This window comes from Herpailurus yagouaroundi, unplaced genomic scaffold, assembly GCF_014898765.1.
Source record: "Herpailurus yagouaroundi ecotype Mexico unplaced genomic scaffold, PumYag 142, whole genome shotgun sequence".
In the NCBI taxonomy this organism is placed as follows: Eukaryota; Metazoa; Chordata; class Mammalia; order Carnivora; family Felidae; genus Herpailurus; species Herpailurus yagouaroundi.
Window position 1 is genome coordinate 2,663,013 of NW_024412397.1, and position 15,384 is coordinate 2,678,396.

Consider the following 15,384-nt stretch of genomic DNA (forward strand, 5'->3'; position numbering starts at 1 on the left):
CACTTGTCTTAAGAGACTCTTTTTATTTCCTCCTTAGTTTCTTCTTTGATCCACTGGTTGTTCAGGAGAGTATTTCCATGTGTCTGCGTATTTTCCAGTTTCCCTCACTAATTTCTAGATTCACACCACTGTGATCACAGAAGACACCTGGTATGATTTCAATCTTCTTGAATTTGCTAAGGCTTTTTGTTGTGGCCTAACGTATGGTCTACCCTAGAAAATATCTGATGTGTGCTTGAGAAGAATGGGTATTCTGCTGTTGTTGGTTAGAATGTTCTGTATTTGCCTGTTAGGTCCATTTGGTGTGTAGTGTTGTTCAAATGTGCTGTTTCCTTATTGATTCTCCATCTGAATGATCTGTTCATTGTTGAGAGTGGAGTACTGAAGTCCTCAACTATTACTGTATTACTGTTTATTTCTCCTATTAGCTGTTTCTGCTTTTATATACTTGGGTGCTCCCATGTTGGGCATATAAATATTTACAATTGTTATATCTTCTTGATGGACTGACCCCTTTATCATTATATAATGACCTCCTTTGTCTTTTTTTTCTTTACCATTTCTACCTTAAAGTCCATTTTGTCTGATACAAGTGGAGCTACTCCTGCTTTTTTCAGTTACTATTTTTGAAATGTCTTTTTCTACCCCCTTCACTCTCTATGTGTTATCTTCACAGCTAACCTGAGCTTCTCCTGGGCAGCATATCACTGAATCTTGTTTGGTTCTCCCTTTAGCCATTCTGTGTCCTTGGATTAGAGGATTTAATCCATTTACATTTAAAGTAATCATTGATAGGTAAGGACTTACTAATGCCATTTGGTTAATTGTTTTCTGAATCCTATGTTCCTTGTTTTCTTATCCTGCTTTTTGTGTTTTGATACCTCAGTATGTTTTAATTTCTTTACCATCTTCTTTTGTGGGATTACTGTAGGATTTTCCCTTGTGGTTACTATGAGGCTTACACAGACTATCTTAAACTTATAACATACTGTTTTAAACAGATAATAACTTCAATAGAATCCATAAATTTTACACTTTTACTTCTCTCCCCCCTCACATTTTAGGTTACTGCTGATAAAATTTATGTTTTTTCTATACTACGTAACTGCAAATGCCTATAGTTATGGTTATTTTTACCACCTTTTTTTTTAACTTTTAAACCAGAGTTGTAAGTAAAGTGTGCACCACTATTGTTGTAATGCAGAATCTAACTATGACTACATATTTACCATTACCAGTGAGATTCATGCTATCTTTTTTATGTTTTTATGATGTTAATTACTGTTCTTTTGCCTCCACTCAAAGAAATCCCTTCGGCGTTTCTTATAAGAAGGTCTGGTGGCAATGATCTCTCTCAGCTTTTTATGATGGTAATAATGAGCTCCCTCTGAATATCATGCTTGCCTTATGACTCCAATACCTCCTTAGTCTACACATTATCGTATTTAAAATTTGGTTTTGGAATTCGAAGAAAAAACATTTAGAGCACAAGAGAGCATGTCTAGTGAAATACAATCCCTGACACACAATAAAGTTCACAACATTCAAGTCCGGTAAAAATTACTGGTGCTTGATACCAAGATACAATGACTCCTTGAAAATCATGGTGTGCTCTCCCATACTTTTGTGCCTGGGAGTACAATGGTAATGGACGTGCAGACGAAGGGAACTTAACTGACCACAACCCTGGTCTACAAGCCAGAAGGTCCAGAATTCTAGTTCTACCATGAGTACAAACTAGTTGTATAATGGAAAAGCAACATCATGCCTCTTTCTAGAGCTTAGTTTTTATATCTGTACAAATGAAGAATGTAGAGAAGTTTTGAATGACTATTTTCAAGTTCCTATACAGCTCTCAAAGTTTTTCTGACCGTCTAATACCATACCACCAACTGTGCTTCCTTAATATGCAGGCTAAATTACTTGCTATGGTAGTTTTAATGCATTCTAACTTTCTGAAGTGACAGTCTTAGCCTAAGTGACATACTGTGTTTTAAGTAACTTGGCTAAACTAGAACAGCTCGTCTCTCAATGAAGTCAAATAACTGTAACTAATCTGTGCTAAAACCCTCTCTGTCACATTTTTATCAAAATCTGTCCCCGGGAGGTTATTAAAGTCACATCTTTTCTACAGAGCCCCCGAGGAGCTCAGAGTCTGAAAGAAGAGACAGACACAAATATAAATGACAATGACGTTAAGCATTGTAAATAATTATTTACAATATTTTACCTTCTATAATGCGAAACCCTCTCTATATGAATCATTTCCCTCGTGCGTCTCCCTCAGCCTGGACCAAAGGAGAATTCTGCTTCCACTAATTTGATTTAAGTTTGGTTTCCCAACTGTCTGTGAAACCAACAAGTAAAATGTACCCATTTTAACCTGGGAAAAAGTCTGGAGTATCGGGACTGTAGTTTAACTACAGGTTTAGAAAGTTAAAGTCAAGAAACCCACAGATGTTTAATTTTATTAATGGCAACCTGAAAAAAAGAAACTGGTAATTTGAGGGTAACTTTGAAAGCATGAAGGAAAATTCTAGGGCCACTCAACAAATGTTGAATCTGTCCTGACTTTCAGAGACTTTCCTCATTTCAGGAATGACACAAACCATTGAGAACCTACAGATTATGGTGAAGATCAGATACACATTAAATTAGCGTGTTGTTTTGCTTTGTGAGCTACCAAAAGTGGACAAGAACATCAAGGCATTCTAACCTCCATGGGAGCTTTGTCAACTTCTAGGGTTTGAACAATTAAAACCCTAAGAATTATAGTTTCCAGGAAGCTCAGTACAACACACACATAAAATCAACAGAGAATGATACTCTGGGGAGGATGACGACCTTCAATCTTTTGTCTGTTTTGGGGTTTTCCATTTCTTCTAGAGTCAATCATGATAGAAGAACATGATTCTAGAAAAGATCCATTTCATCTAAATTTTCAAATGTGTTAGCTATCTGAACTACAGCTAACACATTTAGCTTTGTTCTGTTATGTTTTCATTGAGTTACAATCAAAGATTGTGTCCTGTACAGTACCTACTTTTGAAAATTTGAAATTCTTCCTTATCCTAGGATTTGACCAACTTCAATTCCGTGCATGTTTCAAAGGTAAAAGATTCTATGAAGCTATTAAATAACCCTTTTTATATATATGTGTTCTTCAAATCCGCTTCAGTTTCGCCGTTTAGTTAAATTGATCTAATTGAGGAATTTTCACTATACTTTACAATTTGAATATTTCTCCTTTCTTCTAATTGTTTTTGGTGTATATATGTGATGCTATGCTCCTAAATAAAGATTCATGATTTTTTTTTTTCTTTAGATTCATGATTGTTGAAGGGTGCTTGGATGGCTCAGTTCATTAAGTGTCTGACTCTTGGTTTCCACTCAGTTCATGCTCTCACAGTTCGTGAGTTCGAGCCCTGCATCAGGCTCCACACTAACAGTGCAGAGCCTGCTTGGGGTTCTCTCTCTGCCCCTCCCCTGCTCATGTTTGTTCTCTCTCTCTCTCTCTCTCTCTCTCTCTCAAAAAAATAAACTTTAAAAAAAATTCATGATTATTGATCATCTTATTAGCAAACTGTAATTCATATTAATCTAAAATATCTCCCTTTATACCATATGACCTTTATTTATATTAAACTATACTTTGATGTTAATTTTGTTCGTGGACTGGATTATCTTGCTTAAGACCTAATAAGACACAGAAACTGTATAAAAATATAAGTTTTATCCCAGAATTTAATGCAGTCTCTTTCATTTTGTTTAGCACTTTCTCATAAGCAGTGTTTCTAGATAACAAAATCATAGTTTAACCTTAATAACATTGAGCCTGGAAAAAAAAAGCCTTAAACGCCAGCAGTTTTCCTTTTTAAGTCCAAAGATGAAAGCAGCCCATATAAAACCTGCGACCTGTCACGTAGGGATTTTAAGATGAAAGTAACAAAGCGGATTGCGCGTCTCACATGAAGAACCCTCGTCCACGCTGACGGTGCCCCTGAGACAGAAATCTGTCTTCGGTGAGGACTTACGTGCTAGTATCTCCAGCTGGACACATCCTTTCTTTCTTAACCAAGAACACAATTTGGGCAGTAGCTGAGACAGAGCTAGGATTTTCAGCTTGACTGTGGAACATACCGGGCCGTAAAGCAAAAGTGCTACACAAACACTTCGTGAACAGCATGCTAAAACTGTCTCCCTGTAACCATCGGTCTAGCACTGTGTAGACAAAATACTTATATACTCTCTGCAAGGTGCAAGAGGGAAGAGAATCTTACCTACGTCAGTTATGAGAATCGGCTCTTGCAAAGGAATGTCAGGGACCGGAACGTTCGTCTTGCCGACTCGAACCTTCGCCGGTTTACGCTGGTGCCTCATCTTCCTTAGCTCCGTGTGTTTAAAGTGAGAAGCAATGTGAGTCTTCCTGTGGCCTGAGGTCCGAAACTTTTTGTCACAGTGAGGACAAGCAAAAGGTCTAACTCCTAATAAAAATAGAAGTACGCGGCAGAATTATTTCAAGAACATACATCTCGACAATTAATGCCAACATAAAATCCTAGTAGTTTAATATTGACTTGAAGAGTTTCTCGCTTCGCACGTACAATTTCATGCATCTCATGCAGCTATTTTCCCGTGTGCACACAGTGCGTACTATAGATGTTAAGGTACGTCTTAAGATCACTGGAAGTAAAAAAAAATGTGCTATCCTCGCATTGTAAAACATGTAAACCTTCAGATACTCAAATATTCAGTCCCTAGGAATACTCCAGGGCAGTAAGACTGCTCTCTCTCAAATCATCATCTGTAACGTGGAACAACGTCTGCCTCCAGGCTGGCCGCCAGGATTGGAGACACTCATGTTTAACTAGCACTCAGCAGCTCCGGGCATTTAGTAAACAGCAGTAAATGGTAGTTGTCAGTGATTGTAAACAATAACAATGCTGTTGCTGCTGCTGACCGTAATAATGTCCTCTTCACAATTCTCTACTATCAATTCCCTTTCCTGAAGGAAATTCCTTCATTTACAATTTTATCGGTAAACGAAAACGGAGGTTCCGAAGAAGGGCACATAACAAAAGCAACAAGTGTCAGCTTTTTTAAACACTCCTCCACATGATCAGCTCAGCCCCGGAACCCCAGGGGGGCAGGAGAAGTTCCTGCTAATGGATATGGGGTTTCTTCTGTGGGGCCGGGATGACAAAAACGTTGAAAATAGACAGTTGGGCGGGTTGCACAATTTCTGAATAAAGTGAATTCTGAGTTCACCGTAAAATAAGAGTCCATTTTATGATCTGTGAATAGATCACAACAAAACGATCCTAAACGAAATTACAGCCTAAATATGAATGTTTTCATGCCTTCATCCTGACGACAAAACATCTGAAAGGTTGAAGAGGCATCAGGCTTTGCGTCCCTGCCCCAGGCCTCAGCACAAACGCCCCCCCACCACCACCCAGGCGTCTCCTTACAAAGGCCCACCTCCTCCACCTCTACATGCAGTGGCCCCCAAGCACCCCTCTCTTGGCCCTTTGCCTCCTGTGTTCATTCCGAGTGCTAGTGCTTAGTGCTTCCCTCATTCAGCCGTGGGCTCTGTGGGCATCTAGTCCCGTCACTCTGTGGACCAGCATATACCTGCAGCCTAGCCTACCAAGGTGATCACGGAGACTTGGGAAGGGTGTTCGGCTGTTGCCCGCAGGCCCCGTGAATCGGAGGGGATAGGAGGGGAAGGCCCCGAGCCCCGGGCACCTGTGTGCAGGCGGATGTGCACTTTGAGGCTCCCCGACGTGGAGAAGCTCTTCATGCAGTACTGGCACTTGAACGCCTTGATGCCCGTGTGGGTCTTGATGTGCGCGGTCAGGGTGCTCTTTACGGCAAAGGCCCGGAAACACTGCGGACACTTGAAGGGCTTCTCGTGCGTGTGAATGCGGATGTGGCGCACCAGGTCACTCGGCTTCCGGAACTCCTTGGTGCAGTAGGGACACACGTGCCACCGGACACCGTTCTCCTCGCGGATCGAACCTGGGGCCGAAAGAAAACACAACCAGTCCGGCTCGGCCTGTCTGGCCCTTGTGTTTTCTACCCACTGTTAAGGCACCTGACCGCCTGGGGTTAGATCGAAACAACAGTGCACCTATGAAAGAGCTATCTACTTTTTTTGCCACAGCAGAAGATATACGATCAGTTAGGGAAAAAGGTGAAATTTCCATCATCACTGAAATGACGGAAGACTATGAGTGAATCCTGCAGAAAATCTTCACAGTCACATGAGAACACAAATCATGGCCCAAGGGAGGGAAGAGGGCTAACTGGACAGGTAATATACATACACCATAGGCAAGCGTACAAACTCAGGCCACTGTACATGTGAATAAAAGCACATGTGACCAAACGACTCCAAAGTTAACTCGGGATATGAGGAGACGAAGGCGGAGAAAGCACTGTCTGAGCCCATCTGATACCATGAATAACAAACAAGTAATCCCCACGCAAGTAATTGGGAGACCATGAATTCTTGCCCTATGAAAAGGCATTCATAAATACTTATGACAAAGAAATAGCTCACGACCAAATATAAAAGACTATTTTGTAACTTTAAATATTATCGTTCAACTTTCAATCAGGTTTAAAACTATTCCCATCAGGGGCGCTTGGGTGGCTCAGTCGGTTGAGCGTCTGACTTCGGCTCAGGTCATGATCTCAAGGCCTGTGAGTTCGAGCCCCGCGTCGGGCTCTGTGCGGACAGCTCGGAGCCTAGAGCCTGCTTTGGATTCTGTGTCTCCCTCTCTCTCTGCTCCTCCCCGGCTCATGCTCTGTCTCTGTCTCAGAAATAAATAAACATTTAAATAAATAAATAAATAAATAAATAAATAAATAAATAAATAAATAAAACTATTCCCATCCAAAGAAAAATCACGAGTTTACTGAAATAGAAGTAAAATGATTTCTAAATTATAAAAATTTTAAAAACAAAATTCAGCAGAACCACTTTTTATCTTTTATAATTTTGATTAGCTTTATTTATCTGAAATTAAATAGGTATTTACAGTGAGGTCAAGAACCCACTTAAAATTAGAAAGATTTTGGCCAGGTTAACAAAATTCATCAGGAAATTTTAACTGTTTATTTAACTGTGTCTTTACAGACATAGCTTTATTAGATAAAAAATAATTTGTTTCCTTCTGTTATTAGTAAATGCAAGGAATTCTCCTTATGTACAAGTGAATCTACAAGGAGCGGAAATGTATCTTCCTGAAGACGATGCTCTTGGCAAGAGTAACATAGGAAATAAGGTTAGGTAAAAGAAAAAAACTTACATTTTTCTAAAAACAGTGATGCAACAAAAACTAGGTCAAGTCAGGAACACATGCAAACCATGGGGAAAAGAGGAGAAAATAAGAGAAGCGGCTTCAAAAATGGGAGGGCATTTATTTTATGGTGACACCGTTTACATTAAGGAAGTCCGAAACTCAAGGCTGTTTAAAACCAATCGGTAAAAATTAATTCACAGAAGTGCAGTAATTACCTAAAGGTCTTATGATAAATTAAAAAAGCCAAGGTATAAAAAGGCGACAGAACTAGAGTATCTATGAGCTAATAGACTTGGGAACCCTCCCCATCAGGTTTTCATGCAGGCAAGAATGAAAGCTGTACCTTTAACTATCTAAGGTGACAGAACATCCAACTGTCACCAGGTTCTAATTATTTCCAGGAACGGACTAGAACAGAAATTACAAACTGGCGGCCTCGCAGCAGCCTCCACACGTGGCCTGCATGGGCTTTGTTTGGCCCACGCGCTGCTACTAAAATATTAAATCCAGATTTTCGACCCTCTGACAAACTGAAAGGTCTGGAAAACCAGATGTGCATTCCCACACGGCAACTTTCCCTGGTGCTGGACAACTGCTTTTCTCTTCAAACACATTAATAAATTTAAGAAGAAAAAACATACATTATAATCGTCTTCAAGATGAAAAGGCAATTACTACAATTAAAAAAATTTTTTTTTCAACGTTTATTTACCTTTGGGACAGAGAGAGACAGAGCATGAACGGGGGAGGGGCAGAGAGAGAGGGAGACACAGAATCGGAAGCAGGCTCCAGGCTCCGAGCCATCAGCCCAGAGCCCGACACGGGGCTCGAACTCACGGACTGCAAGATCGTGACCTGAGCTGAAGTCGGACGCTTAACCGACTGCGCCACCCAGGCGCCCCAAGCAATTACTACAATTTAACAGCTAGTCTTAATTCCTAAAAAATTGTCTGAACACAGGAAGAGTTGAACAAACATATCTCAGTATGTTTTCATTTAATAGGAAAATGCTAAAAACAATCCTATTACAGTCCAGAAAATATCCGCTATCACTGCCATGAATTTATTGTGTTCTAGTGATACAAGCCAGTGAAGTTAGGTAAGATACAGAAATATACAGCATTAACTAACTACAAAGGAAAAGGTAAAAATCATGATTTACAAATGATATGATTAAATGCCTTAAAAAACTTAAAACTCAGAAAGAGGCACACGTTTTAGTACGTGGAAATCAACATCATACCTACAAGCAAAATCCAGAAGAAAATTTTAAAATGCCACTAAAAAATGAAAAAATACAAAGGAAAGATCTGAAGAAATGGAAATCTACACCCTATTCTTTGGTACAAAGACTAAAAGTTATAAAGACATCAATTCTCACTGGTTAAATCACTTACATATAAATACCGAAAGGACTTTTTTAAAAACTAGAGTTTTGGAGCTTTAGCAGACAAGTCTAAAGTACACGTGAAAAAATAAGTATGGGAAAATCGTTCAAAACACACCATCAAGCGTAGCAGGAAAGGACTAGGCCCATAGGCAAGAAAGCGTACCAGTAGTAGACATGAACAAGAAGACAGATTCGTGCACAGAACACAGTCCAGAAAAGACCCATACAGGTCTGGAAGGGTAACGAACAGAACGGAATCACAGTGTTTCAGTGGAGAAAACAGGACTTAGTCCATAAATGGTGTTTGGACAGCACGGTGCCCATCTAAAAACAAAAAATTAAATTGAGTCAGAGATGCAGCTTAAAATATGAAAGTATGAGGGGCACCTGGGTGGCTCAGTCGGTTGGGCGTCCAACTTCGGCTCAGCTCACGATCTCACGGTTCATGGGTTCAAGCCCCGCAATGGGCTCTGTGCTGACAGCTCAGAGCCTGGAGCCTGCTTCGGATTCTGTGTCTCTCCCTCTCTCTCTGCCCCTCCCCCGTGCTCGCTCGCTCTCTCTCAAAAATAAACATTAAAAAAAATTGAAAGTATGAAAGCGTTGGATAAAAGAGGTTATTTCCCATAATGTCCACGTTGAAGTCTAAGTATTGTAGAAGTCCAAAATCTGTGAAACACTGACCAATTTGGGTATAGAAAATATTTCTCCCTTTTAATTCAAAACGACAAATTAGAAAAGAATATATGCTCTCAAAATACTATCATCCTTAATGTATCATGGCAAATAAAAATCAAGTCAGGCTAATGAAAAAATGTAGGTGGCTCTTCAACATGAAAAGTTGCTCAACCTTTTTACTCCTTATTAGAGAAATGAAATTAAAGCTACAATCAGAAACCATTTTAACCTATCAGATGAGTAAAAATGGTCCCCAAATTTTGATAACAATCCCTTCAAAAGGCTGTGAGGAAATGGACAGATACCCCAATGCACTGTGGATGGGGGTATAAACTGTCAGAAAGCCCTGGAAGGAAAATCAGCAATATTTACCCCATTGTTTTTTTTCTTTTGATATGAAGCACATTAGTGATACAAATACTGAAATTTGAACAAGATCTGTGGACTGGATCAATTTCACTACCCTGATGTTGATGTCTATACTCTGGTTCTAGAAGACAGCATCCTTGACCTTAGGACACACACACTAGAGTATTTGAAGGGGTATTAAATAAATTTGTATTTATTATCACCTGTATTTGCAAGATTGCAAATAACCTACATAATTATTTATCCATAAAATGGAACAATCTCTAGATATTTTCTAAAATATCAGGTGGAAAAAAGTAAACTGCAAGAAAGATTATATATAGATTTTATACACACACACACACACACACACACACACACCCAGTATGCCCCCCAACATACTGAAAAACAATACGATACATACTATATAATAACATGCCTGTACTTGTTTAAAAGACAGAGACCCCCAGTGACAGCAGCTGCCCTGGAGAGGGGTTATGTGGAGGACAAGGATGAACAGGGGACATTTCACTGCACACCGTTTTGTATCTTTTGATTATGTGGCAAGAGCAAGTTTCACCAAGTTAAAAAATAATTTTTAAATTTGTGCATTCCATGCAGCAGTCATCCCGGGTCAGGCACTATTCCTCACACTCAGGTCTCTCCCTTTCGTTCTGCCACCGCCCCATCGCACAGACGAAGGTTAGCGAACCTGCCCCAGGTCAGGTGCCAATAAGTGGAAGAGTCAAGGCACACGTTGACATCTGTGTGATTCTAGAATCTGAGAGCGATTCTCTCAGAGCACTCTGCCCTCCCAGCTCCACTTCAAGGAGAGTACTCACCACATGCCAACGACCACAGCAGGCAGACCCCTGCCCACGGAGGGACTCAGGTGCGGGATTCGAGCACGCACGTGCAGCAGAGCTCAGGGACCTGCGTCAGGGTGGACTCGCCCCGGGCGGGGGGGGGACGACACGACACTCAGAAACGTCCGCATTCGAGGGAAGGGGGGCCTGGCCGGCTCGGCGGCGGAGCACGTGACTCTGGGTGTCAGCATTATGCGTCAAGCTCCACGTTGGCCCACGTGTCGAGATTATTTAAAAAAAACATAAAATGAAATCTTCAAATAAAAAAGTCTGCATTCGAAAGGCAGTTTTTGGAGGTACATTTACCAGGCAAAGAAGAAGCAAAGCCGGGTATGAAGTTCTGGAAACTTAAAGCTCACAACGGCCACAGCGTGAGAGGTCTCGCGGGGTCCGCGAGACGCAGAGCTTGAGGCAGACAGGGGGACGTGATGGAAAGCCTACGTGCCACGAGAGGTTTTCGGCAGGACGAAGAAAACCGTACCCTAGAGGTGTCCTCCTCACTCCTGAATCGGTTTCCGCACCGGAGGAATTACTGGGGACGCGGCCAGCCGTGTCCCCGGCATCGGCCTCGGCCACGGTGGAGGACTAGGGTGACAAGGTGATGAGGACCTGGGCGCCGCAGGGGGGAGGCAGGACCGAGGGACGGGAAGACGCCTGTGGATTCGTCCGGGGGCCAGAGCGCACAGCCACTGCTGTCGGAGAACTGCAGGACAGCAGGAGAGACAGACAGACAGACAGGCTCCTCTAGGACCCTCTCCAAGGGCCGCTTCAGACGCTGGACGAAGGCCCTGGCGTATTCTTGCAACGGAAGCTGTGCCCAGAGGCCGCGGGTGCACACAGAAGGTGCAGTCCGGAGGACATACAGTGACAGTCACAGAAAAGTCGTTCTGCTTTCTACTGGACCATGAAGCTGAATACAAATACTCAGACTTAACTAATGTTCGACAACGAGCGGGGAGACGCTCATATCTCAGGATCCAAGTTCAGATGCTGAATCTACAGAGAAGACTTCAAACGAAGCAAAGCAGCCCAAGCGTGCCCTCACTTTCTGTTCCACAGCGTCTCCCTACGTGGCCCCAGCCTGAACGGCCGTTGTCGTTCACGCCGTCTCAGCGGCGGACGGGACTGCGAGAGAGGTTAGCACCACTGGACCCTCGCGGCCTCCGACTCAGCCAGTGGGTCGTGGAGTGACGTGGAAACCAGAGGCCGCAGGATCCTCTGACAAAAGACGCCCTGTGGGAACATCGCAGCCCGCACCTGGCGGAGGCAGGACACCGAATCTTGCACAACGTTGGGACACCCACTCGGAAGTGACAGGCCAGTGTCCTGAGGTGGGGGGGGCCGTTAAATAGGCTGCTGGGCCATACGCCACGGGACCGCTTATTTGGAGTCGTACACAAAGGGACAGACTCTTGGTAAAGTGGACCGCACACAATTTCTGTGTCCAGTCCCGCGGTCTACCGGGTTTCTCAGCGATCGGCGGGAGGACGCCTCGGACTTCCTGGCCGGATTCCCGGAGCGGGAAATGGAGGGGACGGTCACTGGCAGCTGGCTGGGCCACATCAATGAGGCAGGGAGACAGCAGGAATGCTCAGACGCAACCCCAGGCGCTAAAACGGGCACCGTGGCAGCTGTGGGCCTTGAGCACGATGGCACCTGCTCTAACGGCCCACGTGGCTCTGGGGCAGAGGCCACCGTGCTGGCCGGCTGACAACCGGACTTGGGATAAAGCACGTGTGTTTGGGAACGAGGGGGGAGGAGGAAGCCAGGTCTGCAGGGAAGAGGACACGGCCGGCACTAGTGCTGTGTGCGACTGAGTCTCCCGGACCCCGCGGCCGTCCCCTGGGCCGGGCCCCCAGTCCCGCTGAACCGGCGACCCCGCGCTGCCCTGAGGTAGGGGCAGTAAGAGCGCTGTCCTGCCACCAGACGCCCCCCGGCCCCCGTCTCACGGTGCTCCCTGCCCACGTGGCATCCCAGAGCGGGTGCTCCACGGGGAGGGACGCAGGGACCACCGGGGGTTTGCTCTCCCGGGAGATCCCCGAGGTCTCGGAAGCCGCAACTGTCCAGGGAGCAGCTATCACCGCCAAAGCACGGCATCCTTCCCCTGCCGGCGGCCCTCCAGGAACGGGTGACGGTGGGACCGATGCCCTCTTTCTCACGGAGGGCACCCTGAACAGGAGACGAGATGCGCCAGAGCTCTCCCGGGTATGGCAGGGTGGCGGAGGAGGGCGACCTGCCCTGTGAGCGCCTGTGCAGGTGCCGACAACGAGACAGCTGCGGGGCCAGCCGGAACCTGGCGCCCAGGCGGAAAGGCGGCAAGCATTCGGGGAGGGATCTGTCCCTTCCGCTCCTGGAGAGGCTCCAGGTCCCCTCAGAAGAACCTTCGCTGGCGCAGATGAGGAAGGCAGGCCTCCCCGGCGGACTGAGCCAGCTGTGGATGTGCCGGGGGGCCGGCAAGGCTCTCTGCTCCACAGACCGTGGGACACGCGGCTGTTCCAAAGCGCATGTGGACCGCACGGCTTGCCGGCGCTCCCCTGCCCCTCGCAGAGGGGTGCGCTCAGCAGGGGAGTCCCCGCTTCCGTCCCCGCGTGACCCACTGCCCACAGGAGGTGCCGTCCATTCCATCTACCTCCCGACACCTGCTCGGAAGCTGGGGCACAGGTCCCCCCGGGAGTTGGTGCCTTCTATCGACCAGATTACAGGCACGGTGATGCCGCACGAACCCTTGTGTTTGCTACTTCTGCTCACCTCTGCTTCATGCAATTCTGGAGGTGCCGCTCTGAGGAGAAAACCACCAATCTGCTGCTTCACAGAGGAGCCACGTTGCCGCCCGCAAACCGTCACTGGGTGAGCTGGGTCAGGGCAAGCAAGGTGCGGGGACACCGTCCCCGAGGAACAATCCGATATCCAGACCTAAGTGCACAGAGGACGTGCTCCCGGACCGCTCAGGGCCGGTCCGAGTCAAGGGTGGAGGAGCCGGCCGGCGGCCTCGCGGATTCTGACCCCAAGGGCAGCGCCTCTCTGCGTGTTTCCCCAGCACCCGCAGCGGGAACCTCGGAGCCGGCTCCACGGGTGTGCGCGGCGTCCCTAGAAACAATCCACCCGGAAGGGAGCCCACAGTGCGCGGTGTTCACCAGAACACCCACCCTCCTCTCGGGGAGCCCTGCAAATAATTCACGAGTTTTCGCAAGCGCTCCAGAAGCCTGATGCGGAAGTCCTTCGAAGTGACGCAACGGTGTCTCCCAGAAAGCAAAGCCTACGGCCCGTCTCCCTCCTGCTTCGTCCCAGGAAGGATTGTATAAAGAAAGAATTTTCTGTGCTGGTCACACTGAACTCTTAAACGCTGCTTTGAGCTTACTGCAGTGTCCGTACGATAACTTTCTGTAAAATGGGTGTAGTTTTCCCCGCGTAATGCAGGTGAGAGACAACCAGAGAATTTGCTTACAAGCCAACTCAGATCACTGCATACAGAAATGCTGCTAAAACGTTACAGACCTATCCTAGTACCTAGAGCCTTAAACTTCATTTACCGGACTCCTTAAGGCCTTTACAAAGACCACCACTGTTGAAAACTGTACTGTTTAAAAACTGCTGGATATAAATGTTTAAAAATCTTCCTGTATGTGTCTGCACACAAAGTAGGAGAAGAATACAATGATCAAAACTAGTTTCTTCTAGAGAGCAATGACACTTCTTCAAGTTGTTTTAAGACCAATGTCCATTCTATAAAAAGGAACGGTTTCATACGCTGATCTAAAAGTGAGTACCGGTTATCCATTTTTTTTATTTAAAAAAAGGCATATTTTCTTAAGTGAAATTGAGAAAAAGAATATTGGCCAAGCAAATTCAAAAATGTGTAATAAAAAAACACAATAGAGGGAAAACATGAGAGAGGGAGGAAAGGGGGAGAGAGAAAGAGAAAGGAAAGAGTCACATCAAAGCCCAAACAGAAGACGTGGTTTGCTTCCCATTAATCAATTACTGTGATTTACCACCTCACAGATTAAAGTAGGAAAACACATGATCATAACAACAGAGGGGAAAAAAGGCATTTGATAATATTCAACATAGAGAAGAAAATCAAAAGCCTTCTTACTAAACCAACAATGGAAGGCAGCTTCCCAAATTTGAGAGGATCTAAGAAGAGCCTATAGTAAAAAGCCAAATCCAACTGTGAAACGTTAAAACCAAACCCCTTAAAAGGCAGGACGCAAGAGGCAGTTCTCATCTGCATTATGTAGGGACCACCCTCCCTACTTTGTCTACTTAACACTGTGGCAGAAAAGACACCTTAAGGAGTGTCGGATACGGTATTCAAAACACATATAAATAACAAAGAAGGGGCACCTGGGTGGCTCAGCCAGTTAAGCAGGTTAAGCATCGGACTTTGGCTCAGGTACTCAGTCCTGATCTCCCAGTTCATGAGTTCCAGCTTGCTGACAGCTCAGAGCCTGGAGTCTGCTTCTCATTTTGTGTCTCCCTCTCTCTGACCCTCCCCCGTTCATGCTCTGTCTCTCTCTGTCTCAAAAATAAATAGACGTTAAAAAAAAAAAATTAAATGTTCAGTCTGCATACAACGTGAGCTATGTGTCAACAGAAGTTAACGCTAGAACCTTTTTAAAATAATTTTTGGGGGCGCCTGGGTGGCGCAGTCGGTTAAGCATCCGACTTCAGCCAGGTCACGATCTCGCGGTCCGTGGGTTCGAGCCCCGCGTCGGGCTCTGGGCTGATGGCTCGGAGCCTGGAGCCTGTTTCCGATTCTGTGTCTCCCTCTCTCTCTGCCCCTCCCCCGTTT

General features: G+C 45.1%; 1 protein-coding gene across 7 annotated transcripts in view; it reads right to left on the minus strand.

Moving 5' to 3' along the window:
- The window catches only part of ZNF236 (zinc finger protein 236), a 105,793-nt gene that overhangs the window by 52,543 nt on the left and 37,866 nt on the right, over positions 1-15,384 (minus strand). For all 7 annotated transcript variants that reach the window (XR_005791448.1, XM_040478538.1, XM_040478539.1 and 4 more), the window contains 2 exons: positions 5,749-6,021; positions 4,281-4,484 (listed from right to left, as the gene is read on the minus strand). Coding sequence is in view for 6 of the 7 variants with exons in the window: in XM_040478538.1 (XP_040334472.1) it covers positions 4,281-4,484; positions 5,749-6,021 (477 nt within the window). In the remaining variant the exon portion in view is untranslated. The remainder of the gene's footprint in view (positions 1-4,280; positions 4,485-5,748; positions 6,022-15,384) is intronic.